General features: G+C 43.5%; 1 protein-coding gene across 1 annotated transcript in view; it reads right to left on the bottom strand.

The window, feature by feature from the left end:
* Positions 1–13123: 13123 nt before the first annotated feature.
* SCARA5 (scavenger receptor class A member 5) overlaps positions 13124–19009 on the bottom strand; it is a 410475-nt gene continuing 404589 nt past the window's right edge. Inside the window, exon 9 of the mRNA XM_073561962.1 lies at positions 13124–14060. Coding sequence (XP_073418063.1) covers positions 13924–14060 — 137 coding nt within the window. The 3' untranslated portion in view covers positions 13124–13923. The remainder of the gene's footprint in view (positions 14061–19009) is intronic.

The following is a 19009-nucleotide window of genomic DNA, read 5'->3' as shown; positions in this document are numbered from 1 at the left end:
CTTTAGGTGCCGGAACTTCTTTCCCTTCATTCCCCAGGATGCATTGCTGCTTCTTTTGTTCAGTGTCTGCCCCGAACAGAAAGCCCTCATGTCTGCTATGTCTGTATGTGGTTTGACAGCCATAAGAGTAGGAGCAAAGCGACAAAGACCTGCACCCATTTCCTGAAGAAAAACGAAGACCCACCTCGACTGTCTGGAGAAAAACAAAAAACCCGACTCTACTGTATAGAGACAAAGACCCAGCCCGACTTTATAGAATGACCTTGGAATGGCACTGAATGACCTTGGAATGTCATGGAATGAGCTTGGAATGAGCTTGGAATGTCATGGAATGACATGGAATGAGCTTGGAATGTCATGGAATGAGCTTGGAATGACATGGAATGACCTTGGAATGACATGGAATGAGCTTGGAATGACCTTGGAATGTCATGGAATGAGCTTGGAATTACATGGAATGAGCTTGGAATTACATGGAATGAGCTTGGAATGTCATGGAATGAGCTTGGAATGACATGGAATGAGCTTGCAATGACATGGAATGACCTTGGAATGACATGGAATGAGCTTGGAATGACCTTGGAATGTCATGGAATGAGCTTGGAATTACATGGAATGAGCTTGGAATGTCATGGAATGAGCTTGGAATGACGGAATGAGCTTGGAATGTCATGGAATGAGCTTGGAATGACATGGAATGAGCTTGGAATGAGCTTGAAATGACATGGAATGACCTTGGAATGAGCTTGGAATGACATGGAATGAGCTTAGAATGACATGGAATGAGCTTGGAATGACCTTGGAATGTCATGGAATGACCTTGGAATGTCATGGAATGAGCTTGGAATATCATGGAATGAGCTTGGAATGACATGGAATGAGCTTGGAATGAGCTTGAAATGACATGGAATGAGCTTGGAATGACCTTGGAATGAGCTTGGAATGACCTTGGAATGAGCTTGGAATGAGCTTGGAATGTCATGGAATGACCTTGGAATGTCATGGAATGAGCTTGGAATGACCTTGGAATGAGCTTGGAATGAGCTTGGAATGTCATGGAATGGCCTTGGAATGACATGGAATGAGCTTGGAATGAGCTTGGAATGACATGGAATGAGCTTGGAATGACATGAAATGAGCTTGGAATGACCTTGGAATGAGCTTGGAATGTCATGGAATGAGCTTGGAATGACCTTGGAATGAGCTTGGAATGACCTTGAAATGAGCTTGGAATGACATGGAATGACCTTGGAATTTCATGTAATGAGCTTGGAATGACATGGAATGAGCTTGGAATGACCTTGGAATGAGTTTGGAATGACATGGAATGAGCTTGGAATGACCTTGGAATGAGCTTGGAATGACATGGAATGAGCTTGGAATGACCTTGAAATGAGCTTGGAATGACATGGAATGAGCTTGGAATGACATGGAATGACCTTGGAATTTCATGGAATGAGCTTGGAATGACATGGAATGAGCTTGGAATGAGCTTGGAATGACATGGAATGAGCTTGGAATGACATGGAATGAGCTTGGAATGACCATGGAATGAGCTTGGAATGACATGGAATGAGCTTGGAATGACATGGAATGAGCTTGGAATGTCATGGAATGAGCTTGGAATGAGCTTGGAATGCCATGGAATGAGCTTGGAATGACATGGAATGAGCTTGGAATGAGCTTGGAATGACCATGGAATGAGCTTGGAATGACATGGAATGAGCTTGGAATGACATGGAATGACCTTGGAATGACCTTGGTCTTCGTGATAAGACTGTGTTGGATGTTCTAGTTGGATGATCAGTATAGGATAGATCATGGATTCTAAGTGGGTAGATAGAGGAAAAGAGAAGAAAGCTACCTTTTGGCTGTACCTTAGAAAATATAGGTTTTACCACGTCCATACCGAACACTTAGAAATTGCCCAATTTTTTTTCTGTTTATCCAGAGAACAAAACATTAAATAAAAGATAATAAAAACCTGACATGTGCCAATGAAAATGTAAACTCTCAAAGAAGAACAGCCCATCCGACGGAAAAATAAAAAAAAGTCATAGATTTTGGAATAAGGCGACACTAAAGCACAGGATTTAAAAAAGGTAATACAATAAAAAGTAAACAACATAGAGGTGGCATCACACTAATCATAGACTAAATTTATGACACTTACTGTATACTGCATGGTAAATCCTGTACAAAAATTTATTGTTTTTTTTTTTTGTTTTACGCTCCCCATCCTAAAAAATGTACATTTTCTAGAAATTATCTGTACCCCAAAATGGTGTATTAAAAAAAAAATACAGCTGGTCCCATAAATTGGGCATTACATAGCTAAGTCTCTGACCTAGGAACACAGTAATAAAAAAAATGTAAAGAAATCACTGTGTCCTCAACTGTCCTGAATTTGATGGGAATATCCCAAACTTTTCAGAAACAATGGAGCAAATTTGTGGTGTCCCAGACCGATAGGCGACCCAAGACCCAATATTTATGGAGTTCTCCATTAACCCTATATTCACTTTTTTCTATATTTCTGCTCATCTGTTGCCTATAAACAGGGGAAAGCCTCCTCTGGTCGGAAGAACGAGGTAGAGACCACTGGTCTTTTGATGTTTCTCAGTCCTGGGCACCATGTATGATTTCTGGCTGCGTTAACCACAAATTAAACAGCACGAGCATTAGACCCTGCGGCGACCTGATGGCGGCCCCTGCCTGCTCCGTGGATGTATGTCATTTATTTAATTTCATCTCAATGTTCCATGACCACAATCAGACTCGGCGCTGACATCAGTCATCACCTCGATCCAGATCACACGTCCTTGATGCCTTGCAGTCGTCTGTGTGTCAGAATTCATTATCTAAGACAATACGTAATTACAAGAAACATAACTAGATTCATCGAGAATCATCTTCATTTTAACAAAAGAACACGGTCATGTGTGGACCTTCGGTGGCCAATGTTGTGGGAAGAGACAGTGGCTAAAAAAGCTGACGATGGCTGTAGGCATTGCCCAAATCGAAAATAGTCACCCGAAGCCATGTGACAATCTACTTTGAAGAGATTGGAAACTTCTGAAGACCTCCCAACTTTCAGAAAACTTTCTTGTTTGACCATTAACGTTTGAGGGAGAAGTCACTGATGTGAAACAAGCTTTAGATGGGTATACCATGGCTTAACACCCCTTTTGCTTTCCCAGAGTGGGTCTGTAGTTTGGGGTCAAGTTTCAGGAACACACTTGAGTGCATTTCAAAGACAATATGTTAATCCAAACTATGGTGGGGGGGGGGGGGGGCAACGGACCCATGACCATCTGGACACAAGTTTTCCAGTGGTCTCCCTTTCAACTATGGTTGTCATATGGTGTCCACTGGTTACATGGGGTCATATGGAAGAGAACTGGTTGTGATCAGAAGATACCATGCCTGGTCTAGCAGTGACCATCTTGACTTTGAGATGCCTTTCAGAACGATTGAAGATTTTAGATGATTTTTTTTTTTAAATTTTTCCAAACATTATATTTTTAAGAACATTTTTCTTTCATCTCGTAATATATGCTTGCTTCATTTGCTATAAATCCGAGCCCCGGTTACGTCGTAGTAATGTTCTTGGACACGGTGAATGTGTGTTTTGCGGTTCTTCCGTCCCCGGCCACATGTTTTCCATTTGTCAAGCTTCGATGATGGTCGTATAAACAGATGAACAGAAATCTACACGAGGAGAAATGAATAGTTTTAAATCCAATTTAGATCTTGGGCGGAATGTATTAATCACGCTCTGAAATAAAGCAGGTTTGTCGGAGGCGGTCACTCATTAAATCCAGGTTCCTTTAGACATTTTACTTGTAGTTTGCAGTTGCACAATGCTTCGGGATTAATCTATGTTCCAGGATTAAAAAATTATTCCCAGAAAACAATAATAATGCAGCCCGCTCCCCAACCAAATGCCACATATTGTCTTTTGTTTTTGTTGGAAAAGTTTTCTTAGAAGGAAATTATCGCTAGAGTGGGCCCTAGTATATAAAGCTGACCTAACAAAACTGAGCTATATTATAGCACCCTATGTACCGCCGCACCAAATGGTGGCTCTACTATGCCCTGCTGTTCCCTTAGAAGTGTAACTATAAGGTACTGAGCATGTTATTCACCTGTTCTGACTCCAGCGCTGAGTTCTCCACCTTCCTCTTGCTGCTGTCAACCCCCTCTGTTCCTTTGCGCATTGGATAACTATGATAACCCAGCGCAATCCACTCTCCACGGCTTGTACAGGCTCCTGGATGCCACCTGAGTATTCAGGTAGTTGACATTCTCTTATCACCCCTTATACATGGTGGGCCACTTATATGGATACACCTAAATAAAATGGGAATGGTTGGTGATATCAACTTTCTGTTTGTGGCACATTAGTATATGGGAGGGGGGAAACTTTTCAAGATGGGTGGTGACCATGGCGGCCATTTTGAAGTTGACCATTTTGGATCCAACTTTACTTTTTTCAATGGGAAGAGGGTCATGTGGCACATCAAACTTATTGAAAAATTCACAAGAAAAACAATGTTGTGCTTGGTTCTAACATAACAGTATTATTTTTTCATGAGTTATTTACAAGTTTATGACCACTTATAAAATGTGTTCAAAGTGCCGCCCATTGTGTTGGATTGTCAATGCAACCCTCTTCTCCAACTCTTGACACACTGATAGCAACACCGCAGAAGAAATGCTAGCACAGGCTTCCAGTATCCGTTGTTTCAGACGCTGCACACCTCATATCTTCACAGCATAGACAATTGCCTTCAGATGACCCCAAAGATAAAAGTCTAAGGAGGTCAGATCGGGAGACCTTGGTGGCCATTCAACTGGCCCACGACGACCAATCCACTTTCCAGGAAACTGTTCATGTAGAAATGCTCGGACCTGACACCCATAATTGATGGTATGGTGTGGTACATAGGGTACAAAGATAGTGGGGCCATTCTTCATCAATGGAAACATCAATGCCACTGGATATCTGAGATTGCTCCATGATGATGATGTGTTGCCCTCTTTATGCACTGAAGATGGCACATTCCCTGAGTTTTTCCAGCAAGATGGTGCACCACCACATTATGGGTGTCAGGTCCGAGCATTCCTACAAGGAATCTGACCCCCTTAGACTAGCATTTCTTCTGCGGTGTTGCTATCTGTGGGTCAAGAGTGGAAGAAGAGGGTTGCATTGACAATCCAACACAATGGGCAGCACTTTGAACACATTTTATAAGTGGTCATAAACTTGGAAATAACTCATGAAATAATAAAGTTACGTTAAAATCAAGAACACCATTGTTTTTCTTGTGAAATTCTCAATAAGTTTGATGTGTCACATGATCCTCTTCCCATTGGAAAAAATAAAGTTTGATCCAAAATGGCTGACTTCAAAATGTCCACCATGGTCACCACCCATCTTGGGCCTCGTGTTGGGTTCAGCTCTACAGCATTACTACCTCTACATCATCGGTCTCCCTGTGCTGAGTCCCCAAGATTTGGAGGACTACTACTCTACTCTTTCGGGTACCGTCCAGTCACAACAGCTTCCCTCTTGCTTTGCTGCACCAACATCACTTATTTATTCTACACAACAATTGATTATCCAGACCTTGGACTTCGAGGAACCATCTCAGCAGATGAGACTTAACAGAGCATTTGTTGTCGCCTTCAGGTTCTAGAGTTTTAGGGGAACCAAAAGGGGTTTCTGTCCCATAGTAGCTCAGTGAAGTAAATGATACATGATAAATGGGGGAGATCGGCATCTGCTTAACTCTCTGTAACTAAAGTTAATATGTAGTGGAGCTTGCAAGTTTGTGAGGCCTTCAGAATTTTCCTTAATTCTGCATAAATTTATCTTAAAACTTGATCTGAAGTCCCAAAAGTAAATAATGAATAAAATCAAACAAATTGGTAAAGATCTGACTTTGCTATTTTATAATTGAGGGAAATTATCCAATATCATACATCTGTAAGTTGCAAAAGTATGTGAACCCTTTGCGCTCAATATCTGGTGTGACTTCTTGTGCTACTAATATTTACATCTCAACAATCCTGATGATTATTCCTGCACATTGGATGGAGGAATTTTAGCCCATTTCTCTCTACAAAACCCCTTCTCCTCTGTAATGTTGGTGGTTTAACCCATGAACTCCTCATTTATACCACAAAAGCTTAATTTTGTTCTCTTTTCTTCTGGTTTGTCCCTGTGATCTTTAGCAAACTGCGGACAGGCAGCAATGTTCTTTTTGCAAAGCAGAGGCTTTCTCCTTGCAGTTTTTTCATGCACACCATTGTTATTCTGTGTCCTCGTGATTGTGGGGTTGTGAACATTAACATCTAATATGAGATAGGCCTTTAGTTGCTTAGTGGTTTCCTTGGGTTCCTTTGCAACCTCACTTTATTATACACTTTGCTCCTGGAGAGATCTTTGTGGAGTGTAATAATGGTCTTGAATTTCCTCCATTTGTTCACAGTCTGTCTGAATGTGGACTAATGGAGTCCAAACTCTTTAGAGATGATTTTGTACCCTTACCAGACTGTTGAGCACCAACAACTCTTCTTCTGAGGTCTCCTGACATCTCCTTTGTTTGGCTATGATTCAGTTTCACAGATGTGTTTTGAAGATCTGACTTTGATAGATTCCTGCTCTAGAAATGAATCAGGTCGCCCACTCACATCTGATTGTCATCCCATTGATTGAAAACACCTGATTCGAATTTCACCTTTAAATTATCTGCTAATCCTAAAGGGTCACATAATTTTACTACTCACAAACATGTGATATTGGATAATTTTCTTCAATAAAAATGTCAGCTAGTCTGATATTTTCTACTCCTTTGTTTGATTTGGTTCTTTATCTCCTCTCCTGTGATCATACTGTGAGAGGTTCAGCCCAATGATTTACTAACTGGTTCTAATGGTTCAGTGGGTGGATGTCATTAATTCATCATGATTCACATGTGTGCCTTAACCTCTGTATATTTTGAGAATTTTGTTGTGAGCCGTGATTAAGAACCATTTAATAATATTGGTTTGAAATGCGTAGGATCATGAAGCTACTTTTTTATTGGATTTGTTTCTTTGTATCCTATTGGATTTTAATCTTATGAAATAAACTATTCACTGAGCTGCTTGCTGGTCACATGGAACGATGGCAATGATGCAGGGTCGAGGACCTAGAAAATGGGATATGCAGACAAGGGTAGCAAGGTTCAACAGGAGCCACAGAGACAGGAGTTTAAAGAAACACTGCACAGCAGGTGAAGGGTTAACTGGCAGGTCTGATCAATTATCCCGATGTTGCAGAGTAATGTGAACAGTCCCTAGATAGCAGTTCGAAATGCATGTGTGTCGCCCCCAGGAGTATGGTCTCCACAGTGGCATTACCTTCCTCCTAGGTTGTGTGATGTCATGCTTGGAAGCAATAAAGGGTCTCTCTATCAGTTAAATACAACACACAGCACAGTTCCCACTCCAGGCCAGCAGAGGGAGCTCTGAACCAAACTGGGGGGAGGAGCTGCTCTCTGGGGGCAGGGAAGTGGAAGTTAGGTGAGTTCTGTGAGGAGGGCAAAGTGTGTGGATGTGGAAAAGAGGAGCTGGAGGATTGAGGGGAATTCAGGCTCACTTCTGGCTACAAGCGCATGGTTCAGAGTCCGGTATCTGAAGTTGTATGGATGCTGATGGTCCTGCAGCAGAAACCGGAGGAACAGAAGGCTGTAAATGCTCTGTTCCCAACTAAGACTCGGAGGCACAGCAGTAACGTGTGTGAGCCAGAAGAAATAGAAGGCTACGGCTGCCTGCCATATGAGGGGCGTTCTAAAGAGAGCAAGCAAGGGGAACTTCAGTGTAACTCAGTACTGCAAGTACCTCAGATAAGCGCTAGGAAGGAGACTACACAACCCATCTGCATAGAGAGATTCCTAAGTTGCTTCCAGGCTGATCAACTCCTGTTCCATCTGTGATCTGGATCCTGGACTGCACTGACAAAGCTCAGTAAAGGTAAAGGAAACTGCACCCAGTTGTGTCATTGCCTTCTTCCTGCAACCCCTTCAGCACTGCTACATCTCTGTGCCTTTTGGATAAATTATTGGGCTTATTGTGCGCTGCTGAGACCAAGATAAAGTCACCACATGAGAAACTTTTTAACTCTTTATTCCTTCACATCTCTGTGCCTAACACTGCACCCTCTCCCTCAACACCTATTACTACTGCCCTGAGAATACAGCTCCACCTGTGCGGAGCTTCAACCTCATTGCTGCAGCACACCATCTGTCCCAGAGAAGCAACCCTGCAGCACTGGTCAAACTGACCAGAAACCACAGGTGGCTTCACGAATCATCTCAATAACTTTATCCCCATCACTCTATCCCTTCTACATTGACTGCCTGAGGCCACGGACCGGGTCACTGCCACTGTGACATCTCCCATTGAAATCAACGGGCCCGGCAACGAGTATCCTACTGCCTCCCCGGGGTGGGTCACATGCATCCAAACGATGGGTTGAACAGCAATTTGCAGAGATGACTGCAGAGGTAATGTCAACAGTCTCTAAAGGCAGTTCGTAATACTTTCAGCAGTTGATGGGTTAACCAGCCGGTCTAAGGAGGACTGCAGAAAACACAGGAGATTACAGCAGAATAAACTAAATAGTGACAAAACTCTAAACAAACAGCAAATGAACACTACACAGCCTACACTGACTGAATACTCACAAAGGTACGATGACTATGACATCAATGCGGTACAACGGGGAAGCAGTGAAACTCGACATGGAGCACAGCAAAGAGCGGCAGCCACAGGGTAAGGCTCAAACCTTGGGTAATATTTGACCCCACTTGAAATTTTTGCAGCATTAGACTTTTAGTGCTCAACAAGTAGATGTGTAATTCTCTGCACGGATTCATATCCCTAGCTACGAAGCAGGAGACACCATGTGAGATGCCATCAAATGGCTGCAGTTCAGTGATGTCCATCACAAGTCCCCGAAAGAAAAATAAGGCTCTGTATGTCCTACACACGTTCTGCACGCAATGACAGCGATGGAGTAAACTCGAGCCGACCACAAACGTCTCTCTGTACCCAGAATATTTGGTCACGGCTGGCCAAGCCAACGAGGCGTTAGACCAATAATAACACGCAGATTCAACCCTGATGCAAAAACATTGCTTACATCTGTTCCATGTTCTGTAAAAGTCTGAGTTGAAAAGAAGATGTTTACCTCAAAGGCCGTGGAGTCTGTGTTATGATAAAATATGCCAGGAGCTTACCACCTGCCACCTTAGAGCCGAAAAATGCTAGTGCACCAATAATACCCCCATACAGTGGGCTTATAGCGGTAGATAGCAGCTCTGGACAGGTAAATCCATGGAATCGCAGGTGACGTCTCCTCTGATTGAAGTTATTTCCTTTCTTTCCATCTGGCCCAGACCTCTATGACAACTTCTTCTCGGTATCCCTTGTTTTTGTAGCCTTTTTCCATCCTGCTGAAGACCCCTTTCTGTGTCTGTTCCTGGCCGCCATAAGTTGCCCGTGTCCTGGCACCTGTCACTCAGTAGTTGGCTTCTCAAAAATATTGTTAAGGAGACAAAACAATATCGCTAAGTATATTGTACCCGTATATATAATTGTGCCAAAGATACGGATTATGCACCAGACAATAATAGCTTAACGTTTTGTACCCTACAAACTTTTTAATGCCCCTAAACAATAAATGATGCCTTACATAGTAAAAGTCCATCCGGACAGTAATATCGTGCCCTCGAAAAAGTTATACAGTTCCCCTTTAAAGTAGCATTCCCCCCTATGTGCTCTCTGTGAAGCGGTAATTCCCCCTTTCTGTTCCAGATATTAATGTGTAGAGTTTCCCCCCAATAAAGTGTTAGTAACAGGCCGATGGGTCTGTAAATGGGATTGGGGTTGGTTTTGGTTGCTGAGTATATAGCAAACCCCTATAAAAAGAGATGAAGGTATACCCCTTTAAATAGTTTAGGATGTAGTGGCCCTCGATGGTAGAGTGACTGTCCATTCAAAGATGGTGCAATGATGAAGAAGTACACAGAATCGATTCAACAACCTAGTCTGTTGTAAGTTAATTTTCCCCTCCGTCACTGAGGCCTGGTGAACTCCCTATTCTAGTGAAGGAAGGTAGTGAGCCTGATTATCAGGCACCTGGTACTAATGAAGACGATTGGCTGAGTGGAGTCACTGACTGGATTTAAGGCAGCCTACGCCCTTTCTGCCCTGCGGGTGATTTCTCTGTGGACTCTTGGACACCAGTCTGATTTCTGCTCTCCTAAAGCTAAGTTTTCTGTTTTGCCTTTTTGCATTTAAGATTTGTTTTTGTTTTTCTTGTTTTTTGGATTCTGCCACTCCCTGCTGGAGTGTGCAGTGTTCCTTGAGCTCTGTCTTCTGAAAGTACCTGAGTGCTGATTTAGTTTTTGAAGCTTAGTTGCTTCAGGGCCATTTTTATATCAGCTTGTTGGCTTTTGTCTCTGATAGGGTTTTGGCAGATTGCAGACAGCAGCCTTCCTAACCGTTCCTATCTAGGTAGTTTTTGGGCCCCGTCTTTGCTCAGCCTGTCTTTCTGTCTGTGTAAGTGTTTTCATCTTGCTTCACCGTCATTATATGTGGGGGGCTGCCTATTGCTTTGGGGTCTGCTCTGGGGCAGTTAGATTTCCCCTTTCCTTCTTTAGGCCTATGTATCTCTCCGGCTGTGATCGAGGGGTCTAGGTCATCGTAGGAACCCCCCACGGCTACTGCTAGTTGTGTTGATAGGTTCAGGGGTCTGCAATCTGATAGTTGCCAACTTCTCTGGTTTTCTGGACTTAGCTAGCATTTCTGTTTTTGCCTCCTACGGTGACTCAATCATAACACTAGTCCACACAGAGGCAACAAACTTGATGGTTACAGCCATCTCACTAGAGGCAACAAGCTGATTTGAGCATGGCTCCTCCTTCTCTTGGTCACTTTGTGCTGATCACAGCCTCTCTCACCTCTACAGGCAGCCATGACTGTTGTGAGTTCATTTTCCCCTTCACCATTGAGGTCTGATGAACTCCCTCTTCTGGTGAAGGAAGGTAGTGAGGCTGATTACCAAGCACCTGAGCAGAATGATGATGACTGGGTGACTGGAATTGCTGACTGGATATAAGGCAGCCGACGCCCTTCTGCCTTGCGGGTGATTTCTCTGAGGCATTCTAGGACACCAGTCTGATTCCTGCTCCTCAAAAGCTAAGTTTTCTGCTCTACTTTTTGCATTTGTGTTTTGTTTTTGTTTTGCCTTGTTTTTCTGGATTTCTGCCTTTCCCTGCTGGATGAGCTGAATTCCTTTTTGCTCTGTCTTCAGATAATACCTGAGTACTGTTATAGTCTTTTTGAAGCCTAGCGTCTTCAGGGCTTTTTTCCCTATCAGTCTGTTGGCTCTTGTTTTGATAGGGTTTTGGCGAATTGCAGACAGCAGCTTTTCTATCCTGTCCTATTTAGTTAGCTTGGGCCCCATCATTTGCTCAGCCTATCTTTCTATCTGTGTGAGTGTTTTTTCATCTTGCTTCACCGTCATTATATGTTGGGAGCTGCCTATTGCTTTGGGGACTGCTCTGGGGCAGTTTAGATTTCCCTTTCTGTCTTTAGGCTATTTAGTTCTCCGGCTGTGATCGCGGGGTCTAGGGCACCTTAGGAACCCCCCACGGCTACTGCTAGTTGTTGTTGATAGGTTCAGGGGTCTGCAATCCGATAGCTGCCAACTTCTCTGGTTTTCTGGACTTAGCTAGTATTTCTGTTTTTGCCTCCTATGGTGACTCATTCATAACACATGACCTGCAGTCACTTTCCATAATCTCGTAGCCCACGCTTCACAGTTATCAGGTCACAATTTTTCTCACTCGGACACCGGTTTACGAGCCATTTCTGGCCTGATACTCCTCCTTACATACTTCATGGCCTTCATTAAATCCTGCGGTGCTGCAGCTCAGTGTGAAATCTTACTCACCCCCACTTGCTAGCTAGCTATGGCGCAGTTTTTGCCTCTGAGGCACTTCTCTCGTTTTTCTAAGTCATCTAACTTGTACTAAAATAAATGTTCTGGCTTATAAACCTTCTGGCATCCAGCATAACATATATGGATACAAAATCCTATCACTTGTAGAGAGCACTGCAGCCAATCATTCAGCTCAGCTGCATGTGCTATCTCCATAACTGCTCAGCTCAGTTGATCGACTGCAGTGCTGTTAACATGCCATAACCTCTGCAGCCAAAGAACAGAGTCCAAGACAGTGATAGAGACAGCGCTGGACCCAGGGAGGGTAAGTGATAGAGATACAGCGCTGGACCCAGGGAGGGTAAGTAGGGCTTCATTTGTTAATATATAACTGATTCTACGGGCTTAACATACTCCTCCCCCTGCCTTGTTATAGTGGATGCCCCTTTCAAGTAATCAGAAGCCATATTTAATTTGTAGGAAGGACATCTTGTACTACCGCAATGATTTCTTTGGAGTGGGAGCACAAAATAATCATATCTTTCCCAGCACTGGTATTCATCCAGTGTCCAAATGTAACTATACTACCTATGTGTGATAGAATAAAGTCATATAATCACTTGGCTTCCTGACTTGTAGACCGGGGTGTAATAGAGGCAAATCCAATAACCACTAGACCACCAGGGCTAATAAAAAACAAACAAATGGCCACTGGGTTAAGAATTATAAAAAATGAACCCTAAAATGCAATACTAAGCAGCTGAATCATAAGGTGTTGCCTCTAGGACACCAGGAATAATAATTATGGGATGACTGGGCCACCAGGGATGTATACTAAACTAAATCAATGTAAGTCCATAAAGTAGAGCATTTCCGTCTATGGGCATGAAATATTTCGATCAACAGGTGTGTAACAGCACCACTGGACCACCAGGAATGGCTGACCTAGGAAGGGGTACTGCACAACTGGATAACCTGGAAGAAAATCTATGCAATATTTTGCTGAATGATTAATGAATGTTTAATTATTTTTTTTTTTCAATGTTTACCACCGTTGCTTGTGGTACAGCACCTCCCGTTGGCTGAGATACAGCAGCTCGGTCAAAATAATGACAAGACGCGGGCTTCATAAAAAATGTTCTTTATTCCATATAATCACATTATCGCTGCATATTCCTCAGTATATAGTCTCGATTTGGCTCAGCGACATCTTCCCTCTGCACGAGCTACGGAATTAAAAGTGAAAAAAAAAAGGAAGAAGCTGTACCGCGACCATACGGCTGCCCGTCAGTGCGCCATATTGTCTCCCCTTCTACGATCTTTGGTTTTCCATTAGTTTTCAATACATAAAAGTCAAAAAAAGAGAAAAAAAAAGCGCAAAATTAAAGAAACGTTCATCAGATAAAACGAGTAGAGTAAATATCTGCTCAGTATTTTTTTGGCTCGTTTTTTTTTTTTATGTATAGTGCTCAGTATTGCTTGCTAGGTTCTCGATAGAGGGGGCACGATAAACGTCTTATATGTTGTACCTTACATGTACATGGTGCTGTTTGAAGCTTATTGTGAGCACCTCGAATCTCAGCCTTCATTCGTAGGTGCCATAATACTAAACGTGGAGAAGCTCCACCAAACTGGACGCCGTTGGCCCGGTCATGGTCTCCCGGTCATGGTTTCCCCAGATAGGAGTAATGTGCCCTCTCTGAATATTTCCTTGGCTTCATAAACAATAAATGGGATTGGAAGCGTGACCGTCTTTGTTTTCCTCCCTACGAGCCTGAAGACAGTGAAGAAGCAAAGTCTCATCCAACGGCCGGTCGTCTGTAAAGGTCTCTCCGCGATGCTCGGGCCACGAGACACAACATAAGACGCCTGGATTGGATCGAACGTCTCCATGATCAAGGTTCCAGTGTCTTCCACCTCGTGGCTCACTGTTTGATACAGGTCACGCCGGCATCTTCCGCGTGGCCGCAGTTGGTCTTGCCCCAGGTGGAGAAAATGCACTGTAGTAGGGACTCCTCGGTTCCTTTGCAGGCAACATCATCCATCCAGATGCGCCCAGTGCCTAAAAACACACAAACATAATAATTAATTGTTTATTATTTTTTTGGTGGGTGGAAAAATGCACAACTTAAACATATTTCAAAAAATGGCACAGCGAATATAAAAAGCGTAGAGTAGCACTGCCCCATATGAGAAGGCCTTGGCGTGGCGGGGTAGCTCAAAGAAGTGGTCAATTGTTTGCTAAATGTCTCATTTTAAAGTACAGTTAGAAACTAATATGTGCACTTTATGTATTGCGTGCTGACCATAGGCAGCTCTGGCTTCTTGGCTTTTTTTGCATGTCAGGAGACACAGGACAGGTAATGGAAGATGAGGTCCTCCTGCCCGGAGATGGGGCACATGATGAGCACCGGTGGTGAGGACACTTTAGTGACTATGAAGCTTCTTTTTGGATTCTCGTATTGAACATCTCTAGGGCAATGGACAACCATGACACATCTATGACAGTCATAACTGGTCTGGAGGTTTTATGGTCTCCTCCAGTTATGTATGCCCCGAGAGAGAGGGTATACATACTTTCCAAACGCTGAGTGTTTCATAGTTGTAGTGTAGTATCATATCCTTAGGGGCTACAATTTATGATGACAGGTCTAAGCTTAGAACGATTGAGAAACTCTGGCTATAGAGCCACACCAAGCTTCGCTAGAAGAGTTGGCCAGATCCATGGTTTGCCTTGAAACCCATTTTGGTCAATTCTGCTACATCAGAATTATTTTTACCTCCTTGTTCCATTCGTTTAAGTTCCAGAACTGCTGAAAACATTTGTTTGTTTTTGTCCGGTTTGGTTTCATTCTTCTGATGGAGCTTTTCATGTGTAATGTTCACAAACCCCTGGCACACGAAGGCTCTGTTAGCTGGCATCATTTTGCATTTCGGCACCTCTCTCGGACCGTGGAAGGGCAGAGGGAAACGTGTTTGTACGTGGGATTAATTGAGTCTTTTTTGGCTGCCAGATCCACAGACTAAACACAATTTACAGCAATTATTCTGAAGGAACGCGAGTACGAGAAAATCAATAGATCCACTTATACAAAGAGCGGGCCGGCCAGAGAAAATAATCCTACCACCAAAAGTCAGTGTTCCCCACATTTCATTCTCATACAGAGATTTCATTTTAGCTGGGTATGAAATATTCCAGCTGAGTTCATGTAATATACACATACAGTGGCATCTAAAAGTTTGGGCACCCCTGGTGAAAATTAATATTATTGTGGACAGTTAAGCAAGTTGAAGATGAAATGATCTCTAAAAGGCCTAAAGTTACACATGACAAAAGTCTGTGCACCCTGCATGGTTAGTACCTGGTATCACCCCCTTTTGAAAGTATCACAGCTTGTAAACGCTTTTTGTAGCCAGACTCTCAGTTCATGTTTGATTGATTTTCATCCATTCTTCTATGAAAAGTTCTTCCAGTTCTGTGAGATTCCCAGGTCGTCTTCCATTCTCTGTTATCTCGAGGTTTAGCCACAGATTTTCAATGATGTTCAGATCAGGGGACTGTGAGGCCCATTGTGAATCCTTCAGCTTGCGCCTTTTGAGGTTGTCTATTGTGGATTATGACATGTGTTTCGTACCATTATCCATTTGTAGAAGCCATCCTCTTCCTCTTTTCACCTTCAGTTTTTTTACAGATGGTGTATGTTTGCATCAAGAATTTGTTTTAATTTCATTGAATCCAATGTTTCCTGTGCCATTGGCTGCAACAGAACCCCAAAGCATGATTGATCCACCCCCATGCTTAATGGTGGGCGAGATGTTCTTCTCCTGAAATTCTGTGCCTTTTTTTTCCACATATATATTTGATCATTGTGGCCAAAGAGATCTATTTTAACTTCAATGATCCACAGCACTTGTTTCCATAATGCATCAGACTTGTTTAGATGTTCTTTTGCATACTCGTGATGCAGAATTTTATGATGAGGACGCAGGAAGTTTTTCTTCTGATTACTTTTTCATATTTCTCCTGGTGTCTCTGAACAGTAGAACAATGTAGCACAACTCCAGAGTCTGCTAAATCTTTCTGAATGTCTTTTGTAATCAAGCTGGGGTTCTGATTTGCCTCTCTAGCAATCTTACGAGCAGTTCTCATTGAAATTTTGCTTGATCTTCCAGACCTTATCTTGACCTCCACTGTTCTTGGTAAATGCCATTTCTTAATTAAATTTGGAACTGAAGAAAGAGCAACTTGAAAACGCTTTGCTATCTTCTTATAGCCTTCTCCTCCTTTGTGGGCCTCCACCATTTTCATTCTCAGAGTGCTAGGCAGCTCCTTAGAAGACCCCATGGCTGCTGTTTTTTGGCACAAGGTTAGAGGAGGCTGGGTTTTTATAAAGCTGGGAATTTTGCATCACCTGGCCTTCCCTAATGATGATAGTGAACACGCCATAACCCTAACAGGCTAATGAAGGTCTGAAACCTTGGTTAAAGTTATCTGGGCACACAAATCTCTAAGGGTGCCCAAACTTTTGCATCGGCCCATTTTCCTTTTTGTAATTTTTAAATGTAAAAGATGAAAATATATACTATTTTTTTCCTAAAATACGAAGGAAATGTGTCTTTAACTTCAGGTCTTTTAGAGATCATTTCACTTGCCTAACTGTTCACAACAACAGGAATTTTGACCAGGGGTGCCCAAACTTTTACATGCCACTGTACAGTACAGAGAGAATCCCTTAAGAGGGCAATTGAATGGCTCCCAAATTCAGAGGACCCTCATGGCTAAAAGCGGTCATGGAAGCGGCTTCATTCTCCTCTGCTATTAGTGTGCAATTAGGATTTTCCAATAACGACCTGCAGGTATTGGCTCATCTTCAATAGAGAAAGGTTATTGCACTGATACCTTTCAGCCAGATAACCAAACGTATCACCCAAAGTCAGACTAATGTCGGCACAAGAAGCTGGTGAAACATACAGATGGCGAAATAAATATTGAACACGTCACCAATTTTCTAAGTAAATCTATTTTTCTAAAGGTGCTATTGCCATGAAATTCTCACCAGATGTCAGTAAAAATCCGTTCAATCCACACAAGCAAATAAATCATCCTTAGATGACCATAGATTATGTTATGTGTGGTAATGAGAAATGACATAGGGAAAGACTATTGAACACGCTTACTGACATTTACTTAATACTTCGTACAAAAGTCTTTGTTGCTGGTAAAGCTTCAAGGTATCTCTTGCATGGAGAAACTAGTCACAGGCATTGCTTAGGTGTGATTTTGGCCCATTCTTCCATACAAGCACTCTTTACATCCTGAAGGTCCTGCGGCTTCTTCTATGAACTCTGAGCTTTAGTTCCTTTCATAAATTTTCTATTGGATTCAGGTCTGGTGATCGGCTCGGTCATTCTAGCAGCTTTATTTTCTTTCTCTGAAACCAACTGAGAGTTTCTCCACCCTCGTTTCATCTTAATCATCCTGGTAGATGGCAGCAGATTTTCATTAAGAATGTATCGGTACATTTATCCATTTATCCTTCCTTCAATCACAAGAAGTTTGCCAGTGCTGTATGCCGACAAACAATCCCACACTTAATGTTCCACCTTCGATCTTCACTGTTGGTATGGTGTTTTGGGGTTGATATGCAGTGCCTTTTGGCCTTCAAACATGGTGTGTATTATAGCATCCAAAGAGTTCAATTTTGGTCTCATCTGATCAAACTATATTCTCCCAGTATTTCACAGACTTGTCTAAATGTTGAGCAAACTAGATTTTTGTTCAGCAATAGAGACTTGCAGGGTGAGCGTGGATACAGGCCATGGAGGTTGTGTGGGGAGCATGTACAGGCCATGGAGGTTGTGTGGTGAGCGTGGACACAGGCAATGGAGGTTGCGTGGTGAGCATGTACAGGCCATGGAGATTGTGTGGTGAGCATGGATACAGACCATGAAGGTTGTGTGGTGAGCGTGGACACAGGCCATGGAGGTTGTGTGGTGAGCGTGCATACAGGCCATGGAGGTTGTGTGGTGAGCATGGATACAGACCATGGAGGTTGTGTGGGGAGCTTGGATACAGGTCATGGAGGTTGTGTGGTGAGCATGGACACAGACCATGGAGGTTGTGTGGTGAGCGTGCATACAGGCCATGGAGGTTGTGTGGTGAGCATGGATACAGACCATGGAGGTTGTGTGGGGAGCTTGGATACAGGTCATGGAGGTTGTGTGGTGAGCATGGATACAGACCATGGAGGTTGTGTGGTGAGCTTGGATACAGGCCATGGAGGTTGTGTGGGGAGCATGTCCAGGCCATGGAGGTTGTGTGGTGAGCTTGGATACAGGCCATGGAGGTTGTGTGGTGAGCATGGATACAGACCATGGAGGTTGTGTGGGGAGCATGTCCAGGCCATGGAGGTTGTGTGGTGAGCGTGGATACAGGCCATGGAGGTTGTGTGGTGAGCGTGGATACAGGCCATGGAGGTTATGTGGTGAGCGTGGATACAGGCCATGGAGGTTGTGTGGTGAGCGTGGATACAGACCATGGAGGTTGTGTGGTGAGCGTGGATACAGACCATGGAGGTTGTGTGGTGAGCGTGGATACAGGCCATGGAGGTTGTGTGGTGAGCGTGGATACAGACCATGGAGGTTGTGTGGTGAGCGTGGATACAGACCATGGAGGTTGTGTGGTGAGCGTGGATACAGGCCATGGAGGTTGTGTGGTGAGCGTGGATACAGACCATGGAGGTTGTGTGGGGAGCAGGTCCAGGCCATGGAGGTTGTGTGGTGAGCGTGGATACAGACCATGGAGGTTGTGTGGTGAGCGTGGATACAGGCCATGGAGGTTATGTGGTGAGCATGGATACAGACCATGGAGGTTGTGTGGTGAGCGTGCATACAGGCCATGGAGGTTGTGTGGTGAGCATGGATACAGACCATGGAGGTTGTGTGGGGAGCTTGGATACAGGTCATGGAGGTTGTGTGGTGAGCATGGATACAGACCATGGAGGTTGTGTG

This window comes from Dendrobates tinctorius, unplaced genomic scaffold (assembly GCF_039654945.1).
Source record: "Dendrobates tinctorius isolate UK_male_01 unplaced genomic scaffold, ASM3965494v1 ptg000332l, whole genome shotgun sequence".
NCBI lineage: Eukaryota > Metazoa > Chordata > Amphibia > Anura > Dendrobatidae > Dendrobates > Dendrobates tinctorius.
Note: the sequence above shows the minus strand (reverse complement) of the source record. Positions and strands in the feature narration are given on the sequence as shown.